Here is a 22,645-nt window from a genome sequence, read left to right as displayed (position 1 = left end):
CCCCACATCTCTACAATACATGGCTTTTGGAATGGCTCTAGTAGCCAGACACAACTTAGAACAGCCTGCAAACTGTACAGAATGCACATTATCAACATCATTCAATCTTAATAGCATTTATCTCATAGCTTAATTTGCATACTTGGGTGCTGAATGGAATTTGGGACCCCAAGTTAGGTACCTAAACTGAGAAGTTGGTGACTTTTTTTACAAGGAAGCATTGCATAACTAGACATTATGTCAAAGTAGCAGCAATCTGAGGTTCATTTATGAAGTGCCAGCAGAACATGACACTGACTCTGTTTCCAGTGGTTAAAGCAGACTGAAACCAGAGGGCCCTCACTACGGCATCCAAAAACAAGGGGGCACAGTGGGGCCGCATTGTACCCCAAGCAATGGAGAGGAGCGGGAGCTCCCTTCTGCTTTTATCAGAGGAGGGGGAGCTGTGATAGATAATCTCAGTCAAAGTTACAGTGTGGAAGGTAGGAATGAGCAGAAACCCAAGAATTCATCTCTAACTTCGCTTTGTGTGCAGTTAGTAACATTCACAGATGTGTTGCAATAGTTGTGCCTGCCATCCGCTGGCCAGAAAGTGGAGTGGACATGTCCAATGGGCCTTGTCTTTTTCCAGACCTTGTTGTGCAGGCATCTTGCAAGCTGAGACTTGAACGGTGCCCTAAAGACCTGCTCCCCCAAGGGTGCTTTTCTGAAGCTGGTCCAGAAGGAGTCCTGCAGAGCGCGTCTTAGGTGAAGTTGCTCTTTGAGCTACTCTCTGGCACAAGACTAAGGCAAGCAATTGTAGAGCAACAGAGGTGGTTGGATCTTAGATATCAGTTAGTCACGTTATAAACAAGATGATGATAGATGGGGTGAGAGCACAGGCTTCTGTCCTCAAGACGTCATCCAGTGTTTTGATCTCATAAAATTACATAACTCTTTAAAAACTAGATCACAGTAATCTAGCTAATAGTTTATGCTAGCACAAACTAGTTCAATTCAAATCCACACAAAAAACAATGATACTAGAGGTTTGCTTTCTCTTGTGTAATATTTTACACACAGCTCCTGTAGCTTAAATAGATCTCTCCCTCTAAAACTTACAAAGTTCCATTTCAATCTCTGTGATTTTTTTTTATTCTTGTCAGTTTAAAGCACTCATTCAGCTATAATGTCTATGATTAGTATATACGGAGAACACTTTAAAGTATTCAGAAACAGTCTGTTTTGACTATCATTATATGCAGAAAGAAAAGGAGCTACAGGCAAGAGGCCATTTCATTCCGATGAACAAAGAACTAATTGTACTATGGAGCCTTATCTGTACATTGTATGAAGTAGTTTGTGCTAGGGAAGGCAAAGTCAAAGAAATGCACAGTATTTGGCAACTAAACAGATATGTGTCTGTGTAATTTTAAAAATACCAAAGCAAAACACCCCACTGCACACGATTCTCATGGGAACAGGATGAGAGAAGAAATAAATGACTGATATTCGTCATCTTGTTTAATGCACTACTGGAAGACACTCTGATAGTATGGTGAAGAGCACAGTATAAAAAATTCTAGAGAGTAGAATATAAAGGGCCATCATTTAAAAATTGGGAGCTGAAAGTTGAGCTCCTAAACCTCTATTTAGGTGTATAAATTGGACATCTTATTTCATTGAAATCCATGGGGGAAAGATTCTCAGAACCTTTGAAAATAAGGCCACTTTTATTTAGATGCCTAAGAATGGATTGAGGAGCCAAACTTTTGTCACCCAAGTTTGAAATTTTGGCCTGAGGGGTATGACTGCCACTTGTCGACATGCCAAGGGTAAAGCTAGCTGGGGTAACTTGTGAAGAGCCATGAAGATGTAGCAGCACAGACAGCATGGGCTAGCTATCTGAGCAATTACTTGGAGTTCAGGGTGGACTTGTATAGCCCTCCGTGGAACTCAGGCTGCCCTGGCTTCACTGCTCCAGTACCTGGGTAAGGAGACTAGAGCCAGCTCGGGTACATCTCCACAAGCTGCAATCGCTCCCTGGGAGTTCAGTGTAGATGTACCGATAGACTACAGTGATGCTCAAGAAAGGGGGAAAAGTCTACTTCAGTTCTTCTGGCATCATTCTGTTTGCAGATATGTTTTACATTCTTTACTTTGCAAAAAAAAGTCCAGAGTTTACAGTTGCCTCATGCTATGTGCTTTCCTAACAGCTGAATTATAATAATAATTTAAAAGTGCTATTGTTTGTTTGGACGTAATAGGCTTAGGGAAGTGTTTAAAAGCAAAAGCCGTTCAGTGGGAAATCTGGTCACCAAACTATAAGAGAGAATTCTCTAAGGCCAAATATTAAAAACTCTGAATTTTCTAGTAGGAAACCTCCCTAAGTACATGTAAACTCAGCATATGAGTGTGAATTATGAAAAAAAGATTGCTTTAGTTTATGCAACTCTAGCCCCTGGAAGCAGCAACCTCAAAAGCTTACTTTATTTGGTATAATCCTGTCAGAGAGGATTTGGCTATTCATTTCCCTTTATGAAGGTTTCAGTTCTAAACACCAGAAACACAAATCTATAACCTTAGCAGAAACAGCTGTAATATCAACAGGAGAGAAATTAAATATGAGGAAGAGTCCTCCAGGCTATATTTCCCACGCGTGTCCTATCAATTTTGCACCTGTCTGTCTGATCTCTTCAAATATTGCAACTGCTACAGCATTATTTTTACGATTATTAATCTCACAAGTAGACACAAAGAGGGCCATTTCCTGTTCAGTTAACAACAAACCATATCCTGTAGAATGATCACTGAATACCTTCAGTAAGGCGATTATCTGTAATGCCTGCTTGAGTTAGCAAACTTGTAATGCCCATTTGCAAGCAGTCAGATACATTATAGTAAATCTTAATTTTGCAAAAAGACAAAATCCCAATGATTTTGTGTAAACCTTCAAGTTGGTCAAATATGTGTCTGAATAAAAATATAGGTCCTAGTTCTCAACTGCTTTGCACCTTGTGTTGTTACATACATCTCTGCAGAGAGAATGCAGAGTAGGTGTGAAAAGCTACCAGACAATATCCGGGCCTGATTCTCCACAGCCTTGCTTCTTGTGCCCGACTTTGCCCCTGTGCAAAGTATTTGCAAGGTGGGTATAAGTGCTTGTGTTTTGCAACCACTTTGCACAGGTGTAAATGCAGACAGGATATGCCTGGGAGAGGAGAATTAGGCCCATAATAGCTCCCGAAGCCTCTGGAGCAAATACCAAAGAAACCAATATGTAACTTCACAAAGTAACCAAACTTCAGCAACCACTGTGCGTTTGTCTATTGACCGACACAAGAAAATGCAACACTTACCCAAGGGTTGTCATGGTTACAATAGTGTACCAAAAAGAAGCTGGTATGCTGGTGAATTTGCTGGCTGAAGACCCTTTCTCTGCATAAAACATCACAGTAGCAAAGATGATGATTGCCATAGTGAGGGAAAAGAGAAGAAAGCCAAGCTCCGAGGCACAGCTCTTCAGAGTGTAGCCCAGGATTCTTAAGCCTTGGGAATGGCGGGAGAACTTGAAAATCCTGAAAACCCTGAAAACCCTTAATGTCACAAAGGCTCCGCTGACGTCCTCGTTGTTAGTCATCACCAAGCCAATGTAATAGGGCATGATGGCCACCACATCGATGATGCTCATGACACTCCTCATGAACCTGTAGCGACTCGGGGCTGCAAAGAGCCTCATAAGGTACTCAACAGTGAAAATCATAACGCAAGCTGTGTCCAAGCAGAAGAAAGCCACGGCGTACCTCTCCCCACATGGAAGCTCCTTGTTCCCAGGCACTGTGCCACATGGAACGGTTTCCACCACGTTAGTGATCACTGAGACGGCAATAAAGAAGCCTGTGACGTAGTAGAACACTAAGGCTAAGGTGCTGGTGTGGGGGTTCTCAAAGGCTCGCCACATGGTCTGCCGGAGGTTCAAAGATGGCATGGAACCTTCTTGGTTGTTCTCTGAGTCATTGTCATCCATCAGCCGCTCAACATTTTCCCGCTTCCTGTCTTTGTACTCTTCATAGCAGCAGTCCCCAATGATTTCAGGTAGGATCCCATAGAAGGCAAGCTCCTCGTCATAGGCAGAAATGCACTCGTACCTTGGGTAATGCAGCTTGCCAGTTCTGTAAAAGTTTAAGATGCACCTAAAGACTTCAGGATCCCGGTCGAAAAAGTATTCCTTGGTGTCTTCATTGAAGAAGAACTCTTTCTCAGTGCTGCCCAGGAGCGTGTCCGGATACCTCTCCAGTGTAGTCCTCCAGGTCTGGAAGCGCCTCCCACTCACGTTCAGAATGATCAGCTCATCCTGCCTCTTGTTTTTCTCAGTTGGGGCCAATGGCATAGGGCAGTTGGCCACTGGCATCCATCCTATGGCAGCTGCCCTGGCAAAGGGCAACCATGCTGCTACGCCCGCCGCCATGATGGCTCCAGGCCTCGGTGTGGGAGAAGACTATTCTTCTGCTTCTAAAAGGAGTCTGGAGTCAGATCAATTCCATCTAAAAATATAATATAAAAACAGTCAATGGGGGATGCTTTGCCTTCATTATTTTTTTTTTCTAAAAGACAATATCAGGACAACCTGGATAAGAACATAGGAGCTTTATGACAACTGAGAAACTAAGCTGTTATAGCCTTCCATTTTAGAAGAATAATCATTGATCATGTGCATCTTTTAATGAGGGAAGGTTATGGCATTATTATAGATTTTAAATTTTTGAATTGCAAATGATTCCTCTTTAAATTAGCATAAACAATTTAATTTGTTTCCTTACAAACCAGACTAATCCATGATTCCACAGGTGTAATCATTATATGTTCATCTCTCTGTTTACAGCTGTCACGAAAGAATTGGGGACTCTGATGAAAAATCCTGGGAGTTCACCCAGTGGAATTACTTATTACTAAAAACCCTAGATAGATCAAGTCGGACTCCTGTTAAGCAATAAACAACCCTCAAACTACAGTGAAACTTTCATGAAGGACTATGCCAGTTGGTAACCCGCATCTCAAAAAACAAATTTAAATCTTCCATGGTTTCAGTACAATTTTATTAACCCTTAGTTAGAAACCTCTGCTAGGCTACAGATTGTTTGATGGTCCCATGAGTGGTTGCTTGAGACAGGCTTTACGGTAGTGAAATATTGCACTACTCCAATGAGCAAGAGGAAAATTCAAACTCTGCTCCCAAGGCCCATGCCCTGTATTGTTCAGGATGTCTGAGTTTCAGAGGTATGTCTGTGGTGGGGTATGTGAAAAGGAGCCCACTAAGGGTTAAACTATTAACTGTGTCTGATCAAGGAAGAGAAGAGCAAACTGGATGAAGCATCCAAACAAAACCTTGTCATCTTTCTTTTACCAGAATGTTACCTTGACTGTTTGTCTAACAAAGGCAAAAGTCTTTTAACCAAAGGGTGGAGTGCATTCACTATAATTGCAATTATTAGAGGCCCATCTAATGGAGGGAAAAGATCTCAGAGTTTGGGATACTCTGCTGTTGTAAATTGGCATAGCTCTACTAAAGCCAATGCAGCTACACTGATTTATAACAACTTAGAATCTAGCCCTGAATTTTCTTGTTCTTTTCTGTAGTCAGGCCTTTTGCTTTATTCAACCTTTTTTTGTCATTTGTCTATGGTTTCACTTCCTTCATGTTTCTAACACTACCCTACAAATATTTGGTGACAGGTGTCACATCATAGAAGCAGTACTAGGGGACCTACCTAAAGTCTGTTAAGTCAATGGAAAGACCCACATTGACTTCAGTGGCCACTGGGGTAAGCCCTGGAAGCTTCCATAGTAAATTATTACACTAAGAAGCATCTTAATTCTATGAATAGTTCCATTCCAGTTACTGGGGCTGTGGCATTATTGATCTCAACAGGTCATCAAAATACTGAATGAAAAACAGTAGTGGTTTCACCACAGATTGATTCTGACTAAACTGCTCCCAAAGATGCTTTTTTTGTGTAGTAAGCATTAACATCCATCATTTTAATACAAACCATCTTGCTGTACAGTTTTGTTTCTAAGGACAATTGAAATCCCTGAGGCAAGCATCCTACTCATGCCAGCAGAAGTTTTATAATTAGGGTTGGTAGAATAAACTGTCGTGATGCTGCTCCCAGAAGGATGCTGTCAGTACAGTAGTGGCATGAGAACCCATATCCCACACTATTTTATTATGCAGTGTTTGCTCAGCATTGCGATGTGGTGTTTTGCTCCCTTATTCTAAAAAGTGAATTTAGTTCTGTAGAAAGTCCTTTTGTTTATCTCCAGCACAGGCAGAGCATAACAGTATAAACTTCATTCACATTGCTTTAGATGTGCTGCAATCCCCAACTGCAGAGATCACTTCTAAGGGCTAGGCTGGACCTATCCACCAAAGCTGCCACTTTCCACTGAGGGCAGTGGTGGATTTTGTGATGGAAAACTAAAACTACGGAGGGGCCACCAAGGCTACCAAAGCCTTTCTAAGCTGGTACAATGCCATGGGATGGTAACAACTTTACTCATTATCCAGTTGGGTTAAATGGTGGATAAGCAACAAGGAGATCTAGTCTACATCTCCCCTTACCCATCCCCTAAGCAATACAGACCCCTTCTATGTATTATTTTAACTAAAAAAGGTCTTATTGACACTGAGGTCATCCTACTGGAAAAGTATGGAACACCCCTCGATTTTTGCAGTAACAGGGCTTGGAAGCCTGAGTTTCTCTCAAGTCCAGTGGGGCATCTCCTTACAAACCTCACACATACGTTATAGATCCCTGGGTGCAAGTTCCAGCTCACCTCAATGCCTTTGCAGCCAAAGGCATTATAAGTGCTGAAATAGCTTTAAGACACCATAACTCATTAATAGCTTACAAAAGTTAAACTTTTTGTATTATTTTTAAAAAGTCCTTCCAGGCTGATTGTGTTTATGGAGAAATTTTTAAACTGCCACTATCTGAAATGGCCAAGAAATTAAAACACAAGAGGTGGCTGAGTATCTGTCCATAAAGGTTCGTTACTCAGTTACCATATCTCAGGGGCCTCTTCAGCAGATGGACTTACATTAGGAACTTCTATGTGCTCAGGGTTTACTTCTCAGTTGTATTATGTCAGTAGCGAAGTAGCTCTGTGTCTTAGTCCAGATACACACACACAGAGTGGTGGAGTCCTTTTTAAAAATGCAAAAACAAAAGTTGTTTTGTGGCTAACTTTTGAGTGAGTTTGTGTAAATGAGGTGATGTGAGACGTTTATGGGAAGGTGAAGTATTTTCATCACTGAGGAATGGCTTCTTTTTGTCTCGGATCTTCAGTCAACAATACCGTCAGTGAGTAAACAGGAGAGAGAGGTTTTATCTGGGCTTGTGAACTGTGCAGGCTAAGTCCATAGTGATAAGATATAAAACATTGCATTTATTAGCACCTTCATCTTGCTGTAAACTAACCTGAGGTTCTAATGGAAATACTTCAGTGCCTATAATAGCAAGCAATGGGCTGGTGGAAATAATTTGCACAATCCACACTATTTTAAAAGTAAAAATAAACCAATATATAAGCAGGTACGTATTGTACATTGTTTATACATAAGTAAGCACATGCACATGTGTTTGTGTATTTATACATGTATTTCAATTCTTCTGCAGCAAATTTTCATGTATAATTTGAAAGAAACTAGTTAGTAAAGCCTCAGTAGCCCGCTTGTGGTATTTAGAAAAGCTTGTGTATAAGATAAAAGGATTTGGCTCTTTTGACTTAATTAAATGTCAACATCATAGAAGCACCCAGACTGTTTTTTTCCCTAAGTAACTACCCTGCCACCCAAACTGTATAAACAAAACTGCAAGCAAAGCCTCTTTCATTCTCTAAAATGACCTTTTCTCCAAGAGTCCCAGGTTGCTGATCTATCTCTCTCAGATCATTTGAGTTATGGCTAGCTTTACTGGATGATTTTATTCTAATATCAAAACACCAAACCAGCAGCACTCTTGGATCAATAATGCAGTGGAAGATAATTTTGTAGAACAAGTTTATTTCTTGTCACCCAAAGGGAGGGGAGGGAATAACCAATGGTTTTTCATCTTATTAACTGCTGCCAGCAATGTCAACCTTATTAGATGCCTCTGGACATTCTTGTGTTAAAAACCCCCACAATCTCCTGGTGTTTTCTATGGCACAAGCCGATCTGGATAACTTTAACAAAATGATAAGCTGTGCGATTCAGGATGAGACTGGGATAATGGGAGCTAAGAGGAGAGAAATGACACTTGGCACACTGTCTTTCTCCCCCCCCCCCTTTTTTTTAATCCTTTATGTGGGTCAGGCTTAAGCAGCAAAGATCTTTCATTTAAAATGCAAAATATGCCAGTCAAAGCTTCAGCATCTTCTTTCGCCTGTGTACTCCCCTCCCACCTCTCAAATAATAAAACTACCCGCTAATGTTTGCAAAAAGAAAAGGAGGACTTGTGGCACCTCACGAAAGCTTATGCTCAAATAAATTTGTTAGTCTCTAAAGTGCCACAAGTCCTCCTTTTCTTTTTGTGGATACAGACTAACACGGCTGGTACTCTGAAACCGCTAATGTTTGCAACTGATCAGTCAGCGAGAGATTTACAGCAAAAGCATGGAAAGCTACAGCAACAGGCTTAGAATAAACGCATGGAAACTTCTACCCTTCCACCCCCGACGCAACGAAAAGCCCCATCTTGCTGGATCACAGCAATGCCTTACCTTGCAAGGGAAGAAACTCTCATCCCCAAAATGCAGGGCTAGATCTAGGGGGCGTTGGGAAACCAATCCTCAGGATAAAGGGTGAATTGTGCTGTCTGCCTCTCAAATCTCTCTCTAAATGCAGGCAGGAGTAATCAGAAAGTATAATCAGCCCTGGGGAAGTAGATAGAAACGACTAAACAGCGTCTCCCTTGTTATTGCTGAGGTTGAGTGAGTCTCTGTCTCCCTCCCTCTCCCCCAAGCTTATTTCTGTGGGGCGGGGGGGCTTCTCTTTTTTTTTGCTTGTCCTTCAACTCCAGCTTTGCTCTTGCTGTCTGGTCAAGCTGGAAATGGTACCCAGATGCTGAAGAATCCGCTCTCTTGGATGTAGCAGGGATGATGGACTGAACCTGGAGTTCCCCTCCCTCCCTCGCTCCCTCTCTGAGACCCAGAGAAGCAGGCTGTAAAGCAAGATGCTGGAGAGAGGCGGTGTGAGCTAACAGAGAGACACCAGCAAATGGAGTCGTTGAATACACACCAGTCCTGACACTGCATGCTAATGTGCCCAGCACTGGGTGGGGAGTATATGGAGGAACTTTTCCGTTACCTGCTCGAGCTTTTCCAGTTTGTTACCAGCTCCGCCTGTCCCCCTCCCCGGCCCCGCCGCACAGGGGGCTCTTCGGAAGAAAAAATAAACTCTCTCTCTCTCCATCGCCTCTCTCAGGAAGGGCGTGGGAGAGGGGCCAAATCTTTCTTTCTTGGAAGCCCCCCGCCCCTCTTAACAAATGGAAACACCCACATCAGAAGCACCCGCTCTTGCCCTGCCACTCGGGTGAGTGATGCTCCGCAGCAAGAGTTAGGGTCCTTCCCCAAAAAGCAGGGCCAATACATACATGGGAGAGAGGGGCCCGGCTGCGGTGCCATGGTGCGTCATCTCCCCCGGGGGCGCCGAGGGTACTTAAGCCGGGAGCCAGGAGCTCAGTCGCCACAAGCTTCAAAGAGCCGCCGCCAGAGCGAGCCGCCCGGGCGCGCCGGGAAAGGAAGCGGGCGGCCGCAAGGCTCTTTCTCTAGCAGCCCTTGGCGCCCCAGCATCGGGTCTCCACCTTTCAGAGCGCCCGGGGGCAGCGCTGTCCCCTCCCCGCCTGCCCCGGCCTGCCCCGGGCAGGAGCCGTGGTGCCCTGCGCTGCCCTGCCGGACTCTCCAGCTCCGGCCCGCCCCGGGCAGGAGCCGTGGTGCCCTGCGCTGCCCTGCCGGACTCTCCAGCTCCGGCCTCCCCCGGGCAGGAGCCGTGGTGCCCTGCGCTGCCCTGCCGGACTCTCCAGCTCCGGCCCGCCCCGGGCAGGAGCCGTGGTGCCCTGCGCTGCCCTGCCGGACTCTCCAGCTCCGGCCTCCCCCGGGCAGGAGCCGTGGTGCCCTGCGCTGCCCTGCCGGACTCTCCAGCTCCGGCCCGCCCCGGGCAGGAGCCGTGGTGCCCTGCGCTGCCCTGCCGGACTCTCCAGCTCCGGCCCGCCCCGGGCAGGAGCCGTGGTGCCCTGCGCTGCCCTGCCGGACTCTCCAGCTCCGGCCTCCCCCGGGCAGGAGCCGTGGTGCCCTGCGCTGCCCTGCCGGACTCTCCAGCTCCGGCCCGCCCCGGGCAGGAGCCGTGGTGCCCTGCGCTGCCCTGCCGGACTCTCCAGCTCCGGCCTCCCCCGGGCAGGAGCCGTGGTGCCCTGCGCTGCCCTGCCGGACTCTCCAGCTCCGGCCCGCCCCGGGCAGGAGCCGTGGTGCCCTGCGCTGCCCTGCCGGACTCTCCAGCTCCGGCCTCCCCCGGGCAGGAGCCGTGGTGCCCTGCGCTGCCCTGCCGGACTCTCCAGCTCCGGCCTGCCCCGGGCAGGAGCCGTGGTGCCCTGCGCTGCCCTGCCGGACTCTCCAGCTCCGGCCCCCCCCCCCCGGGCAGGAGCCGTGGTGCCCTGCGCTGCCCTGCCGGACTCTCCAGCTCCGGCCTCCCCCGGGCAGGAGCCGTGGTGCCCTGCGCTGCCCTGCCGGACTCTCCAGCTCCGGCGGGCGCCGGGCGCTAGCGCCGCCATCCAGCCGCTGCAGGCCTGGGGCGGCGGGTGCGCACCGGGGGTGGGGTCCTTACCCCAGCCGAGCGGGGGGCGCAGGGGCTCGGGCAGGCGCAGCTGCATCCCCCGGGCTCGGGTGTCTCCCCTCCGCCGCCCGGGCTCACCGCGGCGGCGCCTCTCGGCAGGCAGGTGGCGCCGTCCCCCCAGCCTCGCCAGCCCGCCTTCAGCACCACGGACAGCTCCGCCGGGGAGCCGGGGGACGCCCAGGGGGGCCCGGCGGGGCTGGGTCTGCCCCTCAGGATTGGCCCGGCTTGCGGGGGCGTCCCCGCCAGGATGTGAGCCCCTGCTTGCTGCGGTAGTGAGGTGAGCTGCGCCGGGCGCCCCGTCTGCAGAGCCGGCACGAGCGGGGCTTGGGGAGAGTGTCAGGTCTGCCCCCCACCCCGCTTCCCTCGGCAGTCCCCCCAACTCCAGCCAAGGTTTGGCAGCTCCCGCCCGGCTCCCACCGCAAACAGCTAGCAAAGCCCCGGTTTCCCCTCCCTCCACTCGGCAGGGTCAGTGCATGGGGCGAGTTCATCCTGCACCAGAGTGATGGACACGGCACAGGGCCCCGAATAGACTAGAACAGAATCCAGCTTTCCCACAGCCCACACCGAGTTCAGAATGAGCCCGCAGCAGCCTGGTAAAACACAACTACTTCTTGGGTTTTATAACTTCTGGCAAAGCCAAACAGAAAGAGCAAACCGAAGAATTTTATGAGCCATTGCTTTCTTGAACTGAGGAGGAAAAATCAAGGAATTTAGCAGAAACAAGTGCACACAGGGGCCTAGTGATTTTGTGTGCCTCCATTTTTTAATGTTAATTTTGAGAAACCTGAAAGGGGGCCCTTTACTTTCAGAGGGTGGGTGCTTGAAAGTCTACTTTAAGTTGCTTCAATTTGGACACCCAAATCACTTTTGAAAATTTAGGCCAGGAGCTCTGGATTCCTCATATTGCAACATTGGCCCCTCCAGTCCCGGGTCCTGGCAGTGTCTAGTATCTGGTGACTCACAACAATAGAAACCCACTGCTAAAGCACCAGGTCAGGAATACCTCACAGTAACTATTCTCACCTGACATCTGCAGTAGTGAGCTTATACCCTGAAAAAATCACAATGAAATGTTTGCAAGGTAGCTGACAAGGTTATACAGAGGATGGATATCTGTAAGTTTAGAATCCAGACACCAAAGGAGTTGTTTTAGGGAGATATTAATAGATGCATGTAATATGAAACATAAGACCTAAGACCAGAAGCCAAGTGTCTTCAACAGCTAAAGAAGTTTCAGCAGAGTGAGATGTCTTGGATCTGTCCTTATTAAATTACATCAAAAATATCCTCTTAAAATGTTTGTTTCTCTACATCTTTGTCCACCAGCAAGTGCATAGCAGAAAGTTGGAGAATCAAGATAGTGAGGTTTCTACTGATTTGAATGATTGTGTTGTGATTCACAATGTCATCTTTTTATAAAACTTCCCAGCTGTCATCCTCTCTCTCATTCCTTCATGCTCTAGCTTCCCCTCTACAAGCTGTGGCCTGGCTGTGATTTTCAATAGCTTTTCCCCCATGACTCGGCCCCCTTTTAACTTTCAATTTCTATTAAAAAGCTAATTTGGGAGCTCATTTTTAATGCTCCCAATTTTGTATGTTTAAATAGAAAATGAAAGTCAAAAGCAAACTAGCTGCAAATGAAACATCAGTGAAAAACTTTCTTTCTTTCTTTCTTTCTTTCTTTCTTTCTTTCTTTCTTTCTTTCTTTCTTTCTTTCTTTCTTTCTTTCTTTCTTTCTTTCTTTCTTTCTTTCTTTCTTTCTTTCTTTCTTCCCTCCCACCTACCTACCTACCTACCTACCTACCTACCTACCTACCTACCTAACTGTGGCTCTCTGTAGCACTTCACTTATAGCTAGGCCATTTTCAGCTTACACATGCACTAACAGAAACTGATAGCATTCAATTTAGAGGTTTTGTGTGTATATGTCTTTTATTTTTAAATAAATATGGCAGGCCAGTCAGGGTAAAATATTGTTAATAGCTGCAGACAGACCACTGGTGGGGCAAAGAGCAGTAGGAGTTTAGGAAACAAAAGATAGCAACAGGGAAGAGGTGGGATATGAGGGCAGGAGAAAGGAGCAGGCCTTGGGCAACTATGTTGAAAGTTGTAAGCATATCTGGAAAACAAAAATTAAAAAGGCTGTGTTTCGTGTAGAGGCGTGGCTCAGGAGACTGGAAATGGGAGATGGATTCTTTTTAACCTTAGTCTTTGAGTCCAGTACAGACCAGAAGTGACCAAAATTGCTTACCAGCTGACAGCTGTTCGGAAGCTCTTATGAAATGAGATGGTTGGCTAAGTCCAGTATCCAGTGGGACAGATGCCCACAACACATCAAAAAAGTCTCCATATGCCACAATTGCCACAAAGCCCTCTACAGTTTAATCTACTCTATCTATACAACCTATTATCACAACATCATCTCCCACCTTCACTCCATTGGGATGCCAGCCTCTACCCCCAATTGTCCCATTCTCCAACAAGCAACTTTCAAACTTTCTCCATGAGAAGCTCCCATAGCAAATCCAGTATCTTCTCCTTCTTATGCCCCTTCTTAAAACTCCCTTCTTTGATAATGCAGTCAGGAAACTGCAACCTGATAATGGCTAAGCAGGTGGCAAGTGGTGAGCACTGCTTCTGAGTGGCTAAGAATTGCACACATCCTATTATGTGTGTTACTCCATCTCCCTCACCCCAACCTGTCCTGTTTGTTCATCCCAAACATGTTTTTTGTGTTGTCTTTTAGAAGGTAAGCTCTGTGCACCACCGAGCGCAATGGGGTCCAGTCTGTTTGAGACTTTTACTGCAATCTAAATATATACAGTTATTATTGTTATTAGTATTACTGCACCCAGGCTGACAGTCTCAGAAGTGATACTGAGTGTCAAGTAGGCCATAGAGACAAAATATCTCTCTCAGCCTCTTGGCATGGTCCATCCAGGGCAACAGTGAGGAACACTGGGACTGCAGTATGTTGGGGAGTGTACACTGCTGCTGCCCCTGCTGTGCCTGTGTCAATAGAGAAAGGACATCAGCTTCAAGGTGAGCACCTGAAGAAGAAAGTTAGCCAAGGGCATAGGCCCTTTAGTAATACAGCACAGCTTAAAGTACGGCTCAACCACAGAGACAGCAAGCAGGATAAGAATGCAGGTTTAGATAATACTAGTAATACTGCCTGTTAGCCAATGGCCTCCCAGCATAGCAGAGATTACTCTGTCATAGGGTGCAAACAATTAATTTCTTTCCCTTACTTCCTTTCCCTCTAGGGCTGGGTCCAAGCCAAAATCTCACTGCTGAGCTCCTGTGAACTCTGAGAAAGTCTGAATCAGCATATGGATCCAAACATTGAGGTTTGGGCACATTTGTACTTTCCTCCCCTTACTCTATGTTCCTTTCTGATTTGAGAGAGGGGCACTGGGTTGGCACAGGGAGGGGCATACTGCATCCTATCACTTGGCCCCTCCTTTTCACCCTCTGTCAAGTCTTTCTACCCCAGATCATGTTGGTTAAAAAGTGAAATCGACCTGCTGCCAGCTGCTTTGCTGAATCATGGTTGGTTTGGAAAGAAAATCCAAAGTGGAGGATAGTCCATAGAATGATATAGCCTCTTCTACAGAGGGATTCTGCTAATTAGGGGTAGGTGGTAAGATTCATACATAACTGGTACCAGTTAGTCTGGGTTAACTCTAGAAGCTGGAAAGACCCAGCCTGAAAATCTCAGGCTGTCAAAAGACTGCACAGTTGCTTAGAGTTATGTGCATGTTAAGTGCTTTCCTGGATCACCGACTAATAGAACTAAGAAACTACTGCTCACTTTTACAGGAGTTGTGCAAGTTGCACAGCAAGATTGTGGCTATTCTGGAGACCTTGATCAAACATCAAATTATTTTTTCCCGTTTGGATATAGTAGACAAGAAAAGCAAATGACAATTACTGATGTGTTTACCTTTGGCTTGAACATAAATTAGTTCTCAGGGTCATATCTTTATATTGCAAATTGTTACTGTAAACAATTAAGTTAAAATCAATCTGATTACATGTAGCTGTTATGGAGAATGAAATCATGATCAGTTACTTACCAATCCTGTGCAAATGCCTGCCCTTTTACAGTGTGTGGACAAAGACTCATACAATTGTATGGGCTAAAATACAGCATTGTTTAAGAAAGTATTCTGCTTTTTCTTCAGTGACTTGTATAACCTTCACCAAATTCCATACAACTCATATTTACGGAGCTGCAGATTAATAAAGTCAGTTCAGGAAGGCAGGTTCATTAATTATTTCATACATTGATGTGAAGAGAGCGATGGAAATTTGGATACATATTTTACCCCAGGCATCTCCTGCTAGCAGATATTTGGAAACAAACATGGAAGCTGTTTTAAATGCTAGATGAAGAGAAATTATTAAAAATAATGAGAACATCTTGAGTCAGCTAGATAACATGTCATCACTGTTTGGCAAAGCAAATGGACAGGAGCAGGAGAAGGGACAGTGGAGAATGTGAATAAGGAAATGTAATTTATCCCTTCACATAACCCAAGAAGCAGGGGTCACCCAATGAAATTAATAGGCAGCAGGTTTTAAAACAAACATATAGTCTGATCAGCTATGGCCATCCTGAGGTTCTTTTGACCACCCACCCCCGCAGCAAATTAATAGGGCTGAAAATTTCAAAGCTGCTTCAGGGACTCCCAGACTGGGATTTTTAATAAAGTCCAATGGAGTTAGGCACCCAGTTTCACTGATTTTCAATGGGAGATAGGTACCTAGCTCACTTACGATCATTTGAAAATTCCAGCCCTACTTTGCATTAAGGTAAATCCAAATCTCCTGGGTGAGTTTGAATATCACAGCCTGCATTATTATAATACCTTTCATATGAGACTCTTAAAACACTTTACACACAACCCTGGGCTCACAAAACCCACGGACAGTAGGTATGTATCATCATATCCTTTTAGAGGTGCTCATATCAGCACACAGGAATGTTATGTCTGGTACAAAATAACACTGTGATTAGCTGATGTCATTAGGAATAGATCCCAGGAGTCCTGATTCCCAGCCCCAATCCCTAACCACTATTTAATACTGCCTCTACATTGCAAACTATATCAGACGTCATTAAGCAGTTTGATTAACATTTAACTCCTTCCTGTTTGATCTAAAATAAAGTATTTTTTTCAATATTTTTTAAATTTTCAACTGTCAGAAATTAAAGATGAACCACAGAATGTGGTCTAGTGGTTTGAGTAGGAAGTAGGGAGTCCTGTATCCACTCTTGGCTATGCCACCAGCTTGCTGTGTAACCTTGAGGCAAATTGCTTAGCCTCTCTGTGTCTCAGTTTACATCCATATAAAATGGGCAAAATAATACTTATCCACTCAAAAGGGAGGAGGAAAGGGCTGAGTGAATGAATGAATGATTATTTGCCAAATGTTTTGAAAAGCATTTTGAAAATGAAAAGAACTGTAATAGAGAAAAAAAACTGCAAATGATTTCAGCTCTGTTCTTCTGAGAAAATGCTTACCTATTGCATCAGAATCATTTTTAAAATTATTTGTTCTGTATCAAAATAGTATACATGTCATCTACCTGAGAATAACTCTAGAACTACTTTGCTATACAAAAGCATATGGAGGGTTAAGAGATCAGTCCTACACAATCTATCTATCTATCTATCTATCTATCTATCTATCTATCTATCTATCTATCTATCTTGCTGACAGTGCAACTTGAACAGAACAATCCTGCTGTCAGGGTGCCAATGCCTGAGATGATGGGGCGCCCAGGATTTCAAGGTTTATGGATCTTGGGTAGTAGATAGAATATCCCAGGTCGGGGTTCAAGGGGTGTGTCTGTGCGGATTTGATCTTGTGCTTTTTCAGGGAGTTTCTTGAGCAAATGCTGTAGTTTCTTTTGGTAACTCTCAGTGGGATCAGAGGGTAATGGCTTGTAGAAAGTGGTGTTGGAGAACTGCCGAGCAGCCTTTTGTTCATATTTGTGCTGGAAATGGCCCAACTTGATTATCATACACATTGTAAGGAGAGTGATCACTTTAGATAAGCTATTACCAGCAGGAGAGTGGGGTGGGAGGAGGTATTTTTTCATGCTTTGTGTGTATATAAAAAGATCTTCTACACTTTCCACAGTATGCATCCAATGAAGTGAGCTGTAGCTCACGAAAGCTTGTGCTCAAATAAATTGGTTAGTCTCTAAGGTGCCACAAGTACTCCTTTTCTTTTTGCAAATACAGACTAACACGGCTGTTACTCTGAAACCTGTCATTATGCAAGGCACTGCATTTAGCCGTATGGAGTGGAAATCTATCAACTGCATGAAAAAACTTGTACAGATACAGACAGACATCATCTTCCTTTCCAAATGCAAACAGATGGACATCGTACCAAAAGGACTGAAGGTAAAAAATCCATTACAATCTACATACCACACAGACTATGCTGACAGCTTGTGCCGCACGCTTTCAAAGAAACTGCGGAATCACGTGATCAACATCCTCTACAGCAAACAGGGAAAGATTAAGAATGAGCTCTCAAAAATGGATACTCTCATAAAAAACCAACCTTCCACACAAACTTCCTCGTGGATGGACTTTACTAAAACTAGACAAGCCATTTACAACACACACTTTGCTTCTCTACAAAAGAAAAAGTACACTAAACTTTCTAAACTACTACATGCCACAAGGGGCCACAGCAATGGTTCCCTCAACCCACCCAGCAATATTGTTAACCTATCCAACTATACTCTTAGGCCAGCAGAAGAATGTGTCCTATCTCGGGGCCTCTCCTTCTGCCCCTCCACCCCACGAACATGATACAGTTCTGTGGTGACCTAGAATCCTATTTTCGACGGCTCCGACTCAAGGAATATTTCCAACATACCTCTGAACAACATACTAATCCACAGAGACCTCCCTACCAACACTACAAAAAGAAGGATTCTGGGTGGACTCCTCCTGAAGGTGAAAACAGCAGACTGGACTTCTACATAGAGTGCTTCCGCCGACGTGCACGGGCTGAAATTGTGGAAAAGCAGCATCACTTGCCCCACAACCTCAGCCGTGCAGAACACAATGCCATCCACAGCCTCAGAAACAATTCTGACATCATAATCAAAAAGGCTGACAAAGGAGGTGCTGTCGTCATCATGAATAGGTCAGAATATGAACAAGAGGCTGCTCGGCAGTTCTCCAACACCACTTTCTACAAGCCATTACCCTATGATCCCACTGAGAGTTACCAAAAGAAACTACAGCATTTGCTCAAGAAACTCCCTGAAAAAGCACAAGATCAAATCTGCACAGACACACCCCTCGAACCTTGACCTGGGATATTCTATCTACTACCCAAGATCCATAAACCTGGAAATCCTGGGCGCCCCATCATCTCAGGCATTGGCACCCTGACAGCAGGATTGTCTGGCTGTGTAGACTGCCTCCTCAGGCCCTACGCTACCAGCACTTCCAGCTACCTTCGAGACACCACTGACTTCCTGAGGAAACTACAATCCATCGGTGATCTTCCTGATAACACCATCCTGGCCACTATGGATGTAGAAGCCCTCTACACCAACATTCCACACAAAGATGGACTACAAACCGTCAAGAACACTATCCCCAATAATGTCACGGCAAACCTGGTGGCTGAACTTTGTGACTTTGTCCTTACCCATAACTATTTTACATTTGGGGACAATGTATACCTTCAGATCAGCGGCACTGCTCTGGGTACCCGCATGGCCCCAAAGGATGCCAACATTTTTATGGCTGATTTAGAACAACGCTTCCTCAGCTCTCGTCCCCTAAAGCCCCTACTCTACTTGCGCTATATTGATGACATCTTCATCATCTGGACTCATGGAAAAGAAGCCCTTGAGGAATTCCACCATGATTTCAACAATTTCCATCCCACCATCAACCTCAGCCTGGTCCAGTCCACACAAGAGATCCACTTCTTGGACACTACGGTGCTAATAAGTGATGGTCACATAAACACCACTCTATACCGGAAACCTACTGACCGCTATTCCTACCTACATGCCTCCAGCTTTCACCCTGACCACACCACACGATCCATCGTCTACAGCCAAGCTCTGCGATACAACCGCATTTGCTCCAACCCCTCAGACAGAGACAAACACCTACAAGATCTCTATCAAGCATTCTTACAACTACAATACCCACCTGCGGAAGTGAAGAAACAGATTGATAGAGCCAGAAGAGTTCCCAGAAGTCTCCTACTAGAGGACAGGCCTAACAAAGAAAATAACAGAACGCCACTAGCCATCACCTTCAGCCCCCAACTAAAACCCCTGCAACGCATTATTAAGGATCTACAACCTATCCTGAAGGATGACCCAACACTCTCACAAATCTTGGGAGACAGGCCAGTCCTTGCCTACAGACAGCCCCCCAACCTGAAGCAAATACTCACCAGCAACCACATACCACACAACAGAACCACTAACCCAGGAACCTATCCTTGCAACAAAGCCCGTTGCCAACTGTGCCCACATATCTATTCAGGGGACACCATCATAGGGCCTAATCACATCAGCCACACTATCAGAGGCTCGTTCACCTGCACATCTACCAATGTGATATATGCCATCATGTGCCAGCAATGCCCCTCTGCCATGTACATTGCTCAAACTGGACAGTCTCTACGTAAAAGAATAAATGGACACAAATCAGATGTCAAGAATTATAACATTCATAAACTAGTCGGAGAACACTTCAATCTCTCTGGTCACGCGATTACAGACATGAAAGTTGTGATATTACAACAAAAAAACTTCAAATCCAGACTCCAGCGAGAAACTGTTGAATTGGAATTCATTTGCAAATTTGATACAATTAACTTAGGCTTGAATAGAGACTGGGAGTGGCTAAGTCATTATGCAAGGTAACCTATTTCCCCTTGTTTTTTCCTACCCTCCCCCCCGACGTTCTTGTTAAACCCTCGATTTGTGCTGGAAATGGCCCACCTTGATTATCATACACATTGTAAGCAGAGTGATCACTTTAGATAAGCTATTACCAGCAGGAGAGTGGGGTGGGAGGAGGTTTTTTTTATGCTTTGTGTGTATATAAAAAGATCTTCTACACTTTCCACGGTATGCATCTGATTAAGTGAACTGTAGCTCACGAAAGCTTATGCTCAAATAAATTGGTTAGTCTCTAAGGTGCCACAAGTACTCCTTTTCTTATTGTAAGGAGAGTGGTCACTTTGGATGGGCTATTACCAGCAGGAGAGTGGGTTTGTGTGTGTGGTGGGGGGGGTGAGAAAACCTGGATTTGTGCTGGAAATGGCCCAACTTGATTATCATACACATTGTAAGGACAGTGATCACTTTAGATAAGCTATTAGCAGCAGGAGAGTGGGGTGGGAGGAGGTATTTTTTCGTGTTTTGTGTGTATATAAAAAGATCTTCTACACTTTCCACAGGATGCACCCGATGAAGTGAGCTGTAGCTCACGAAAGCTCATGCTCAAATAAATTGGTTAGTCTCTAAGGTGCCACAAGTACTAGAACATGAGATATCACAATCACTGGTTTTAAATGCTGACATTGACTGTATTTTGCATGATTATTTGTTCTGTATTTATAGTCTGTATTTCGGTCATGTACTTCTATTGCTTATTCTTTACATTAGGTACTATCATGCATTACTTCTGCATGTAGATATTGCATAGACTTCAAGCCCATACTGTGTAAGCATTTTGTAATGACAGTTACAGCAATAAAGCTGGCTTGCTAGTTTAAAATTACAGCTTGCTATAATACTGTAGCTTTGTAGTATGATTGGGCCCTATAGACTCTGCGAATCCCTGCTCAGATCGAATCTTGTGAAAAATTCTGGGTAGATTAAGGAAGTGTCACTCATTTGATTAAACTAAGGAGTCCGTTTTTGCAATCTAAACAGTTATAGTCTAGTGCTCAGAGGCACCTGGAAGGCACAGCTGCTTGAATGTATGTCTGGTTCTGTCACTGAGTCCTTTCAGACCTCAGCTAAGTCTCTTAAAGTTCTCTGTTCCTTAGTTTCCCATCAATAAAATGGGTATAATAATTTTTACTGACCAAAAACAGCTGTTGTGAGAATTTATAAGTGTTTATAAACTGCTTGGATGAAAGGTGCTGTATAAAAGTACAAAGCAGTGACTGATCGATCGATCGATTAATCAATCTATATCACATTAAGATACTTAACCAGGGTGTGATTTTTGTAATTCAGGTAAAAGAACTATCAATCTATCTATCCATTTGCAGTGTTGAGGTACCTGTGTTGGTCCCAGGATATAAGAGGGACAAGATGAATGAGGTAATATATTTTATTGGACCAACCTCTGTTGGTGAAACAGAGATGCTTGAGCTCTCCGGAGCTCGAAAGCTTGTCTCTCACCAACAAAAGTTGGTCTAATAAAAGATATGACCTTACCCAACTTCTATTTGTTATTCAGGGAGTAGAACTATCTATCCATTCACCCTGTAGCACTTCTAATGTATCTCTCATTATGATATGTGAACACCCACCCTAGATACTAGAAGTGAATAAATGAAGGAAAGTCATGAGCAGTTTCTATCAGTTGTCCAACAAATGTGGTAACACCTATCTGTCATTTCCCATAAAATCTCTCCATGCCTTAGGCACAGCAGAATGAGGAGTTCAAATAATTTTCAGACTTGTATGTCTAGCTAATATATATATATATATTATCACTGGTAAGGCAGTGGCCTGGAACTGACAACATTCAACCCCTGATCAAGGTGTTAAGAAATACATTCCATCTGTATGTTTTCTCTTTGTGATAAATCTGACAGCTCAGTACAATGCCAGTGGGATGGGAATAGGGGAGTAGTATGAAGCTAGTCCAGCCCTTCCTTTGGGTTACCATACCTCAGACATTTCAAGCTGTATTTCATGCATCAGGTGTTGCCACGTTTACTATTATTTATCATTTAAGTTGTGGTAGCACTTCAACCAGCTATGGACCTCATTGTGCTAGGAACTACGCATTTGATACCAAATAACAATCCCTGTTAATCACAGAGCCTATCAATCATTTAAAAGGACTTCAAGATTTAAAAAAATATTTCAAACAACATTAGTGTGTGTATGAAATTCCATTGGGGGGATATAGCTGATCTAAATTGGTACCTGCCTGAAGGATGCTGTGTTTAGGGATGAAAATTGGTTGTTGGTTTTTTACCAGTTGGGCTGTTTCTAGCATTCCACTGGGTACCACATAACACTAAGTTTTTCAGTGTGCTGTGGAAGTGGCTCTAGAATGTGGAATGAGTTTCACAGCTTTGCCTGACTAACAGGAACATTCAGGATATCCAGGCTGCTTGTGGCTTAAAGAAAACCGGGAGTGACTAGTTACAAAAGCTTGGAGAGTGATAAATGTTTCACTCCATACCAAATGGATTTTTTCTGCACATGGAACAATAACACCCTGCAAGAGAGGAAAGGGTGGGTAATTCTGCCCTTGTGATATTTCAATTATTCTTTTTGCCTGTATATTTATTAGAAACATAAGCAATATACTACTACTGGACCATGGTGCAGTAGCCTGTCTCTCACCACTACTAGTTAGAAACCCAGGGCAGGTCTGAATCCCAGGCATGCAGAGCTGCCGGGTAGTAAATACCTCCATGCTTCCATCCTGCCAAGATAGTGGCTGTCATTCCCCTACTCACATAAGAACACGAGAAGAACATAAGAATGGCCATACTGGGTCAGACCAAAGGTCCATCCAGCCCAGTATCCTG

At 44.6% G+C, this 22,645-nt stretch overlaps 1 protein-coding gene and 1 long non-coding RNA gene across 13 annotated transcripts in view; one reads left to right on the top strand and one right to left on the bottom strand.

The window, feature by feature from the left end:
- KCND3 (potassium voltage-gated channel subfamily D member 3) overlaps window positions 1–22,645 on the bottom strand; it is a 416,732-nt gene that overhangs the window by 221,003 nt on the left and 173,084 nt on the right. For 3 of the 12 annotated variants that reach the window (XR_012155846.1, XM_073320242.1, XM_073320253.1), the window contains exons 1-3: window positions 9,329–10,632; window positions 8,743–8,856; window positions 3,339–4,523 (exon numbers count right to left, since the gene is read on the bottom strand). Coding sequence is in view for 11 of the 12 variants with exons in the window: in XM_073320242.1 (XP_073176343.1) it covers window positions 3,339–4,447 (1,109 nt within the window). In the remaining variant the exon portion in view is untranslated. Of the gene's footprint in view, window positions 1–3,338; window positions 4,524–8,742; window positions 8,896–9,328; window positions 10,633–10,840; window positions 11,061–22,645 lie in introns of those variants that run through there. The other 9 variants (XM_073320245.1, XM_073320244.1, XM_073320243.1 and 6 more) reach the window with 9 other exon arrangements.
- LOC140901422 (uncharacterized) overlaps window positions 10,617–22,645 on the top strand; it is a 103,067-nt gene continuing 91,038 nt past the window's right edge. Inside the window, exons 1-2 of the long non-coding RNA XR_012155847.1 lie at window positions 10,617–11,126; window positions 14,116–14,199. This is a non-coding gene — a long non-coding RNA (uncharacterized lncRNA). The remainder of the gene's footprint in view (window positions 11,127–14,115; window positions 14,200–22,645) is intronic.

This window comes from Lepidochelys kempii, chromosome 21, assembly GCF_965140265.1.
Source record: "Lepidochelys kempii isolate rLepKem1 chromosome 21, rLepKem1.hap2, whole genome shotgun sequence".
NCBI classification, from domain to species: Eukaryota; Metazoa; Chordata; order Testudines; family Cheloniidae; genus Lepidochelys; species Lepidochelys kempii.
The sequence above is the reverse complement of the archived record's forward strand: the minus strand, read 5'-3'. Positions and strand labels throughout refer to the sequence as shown.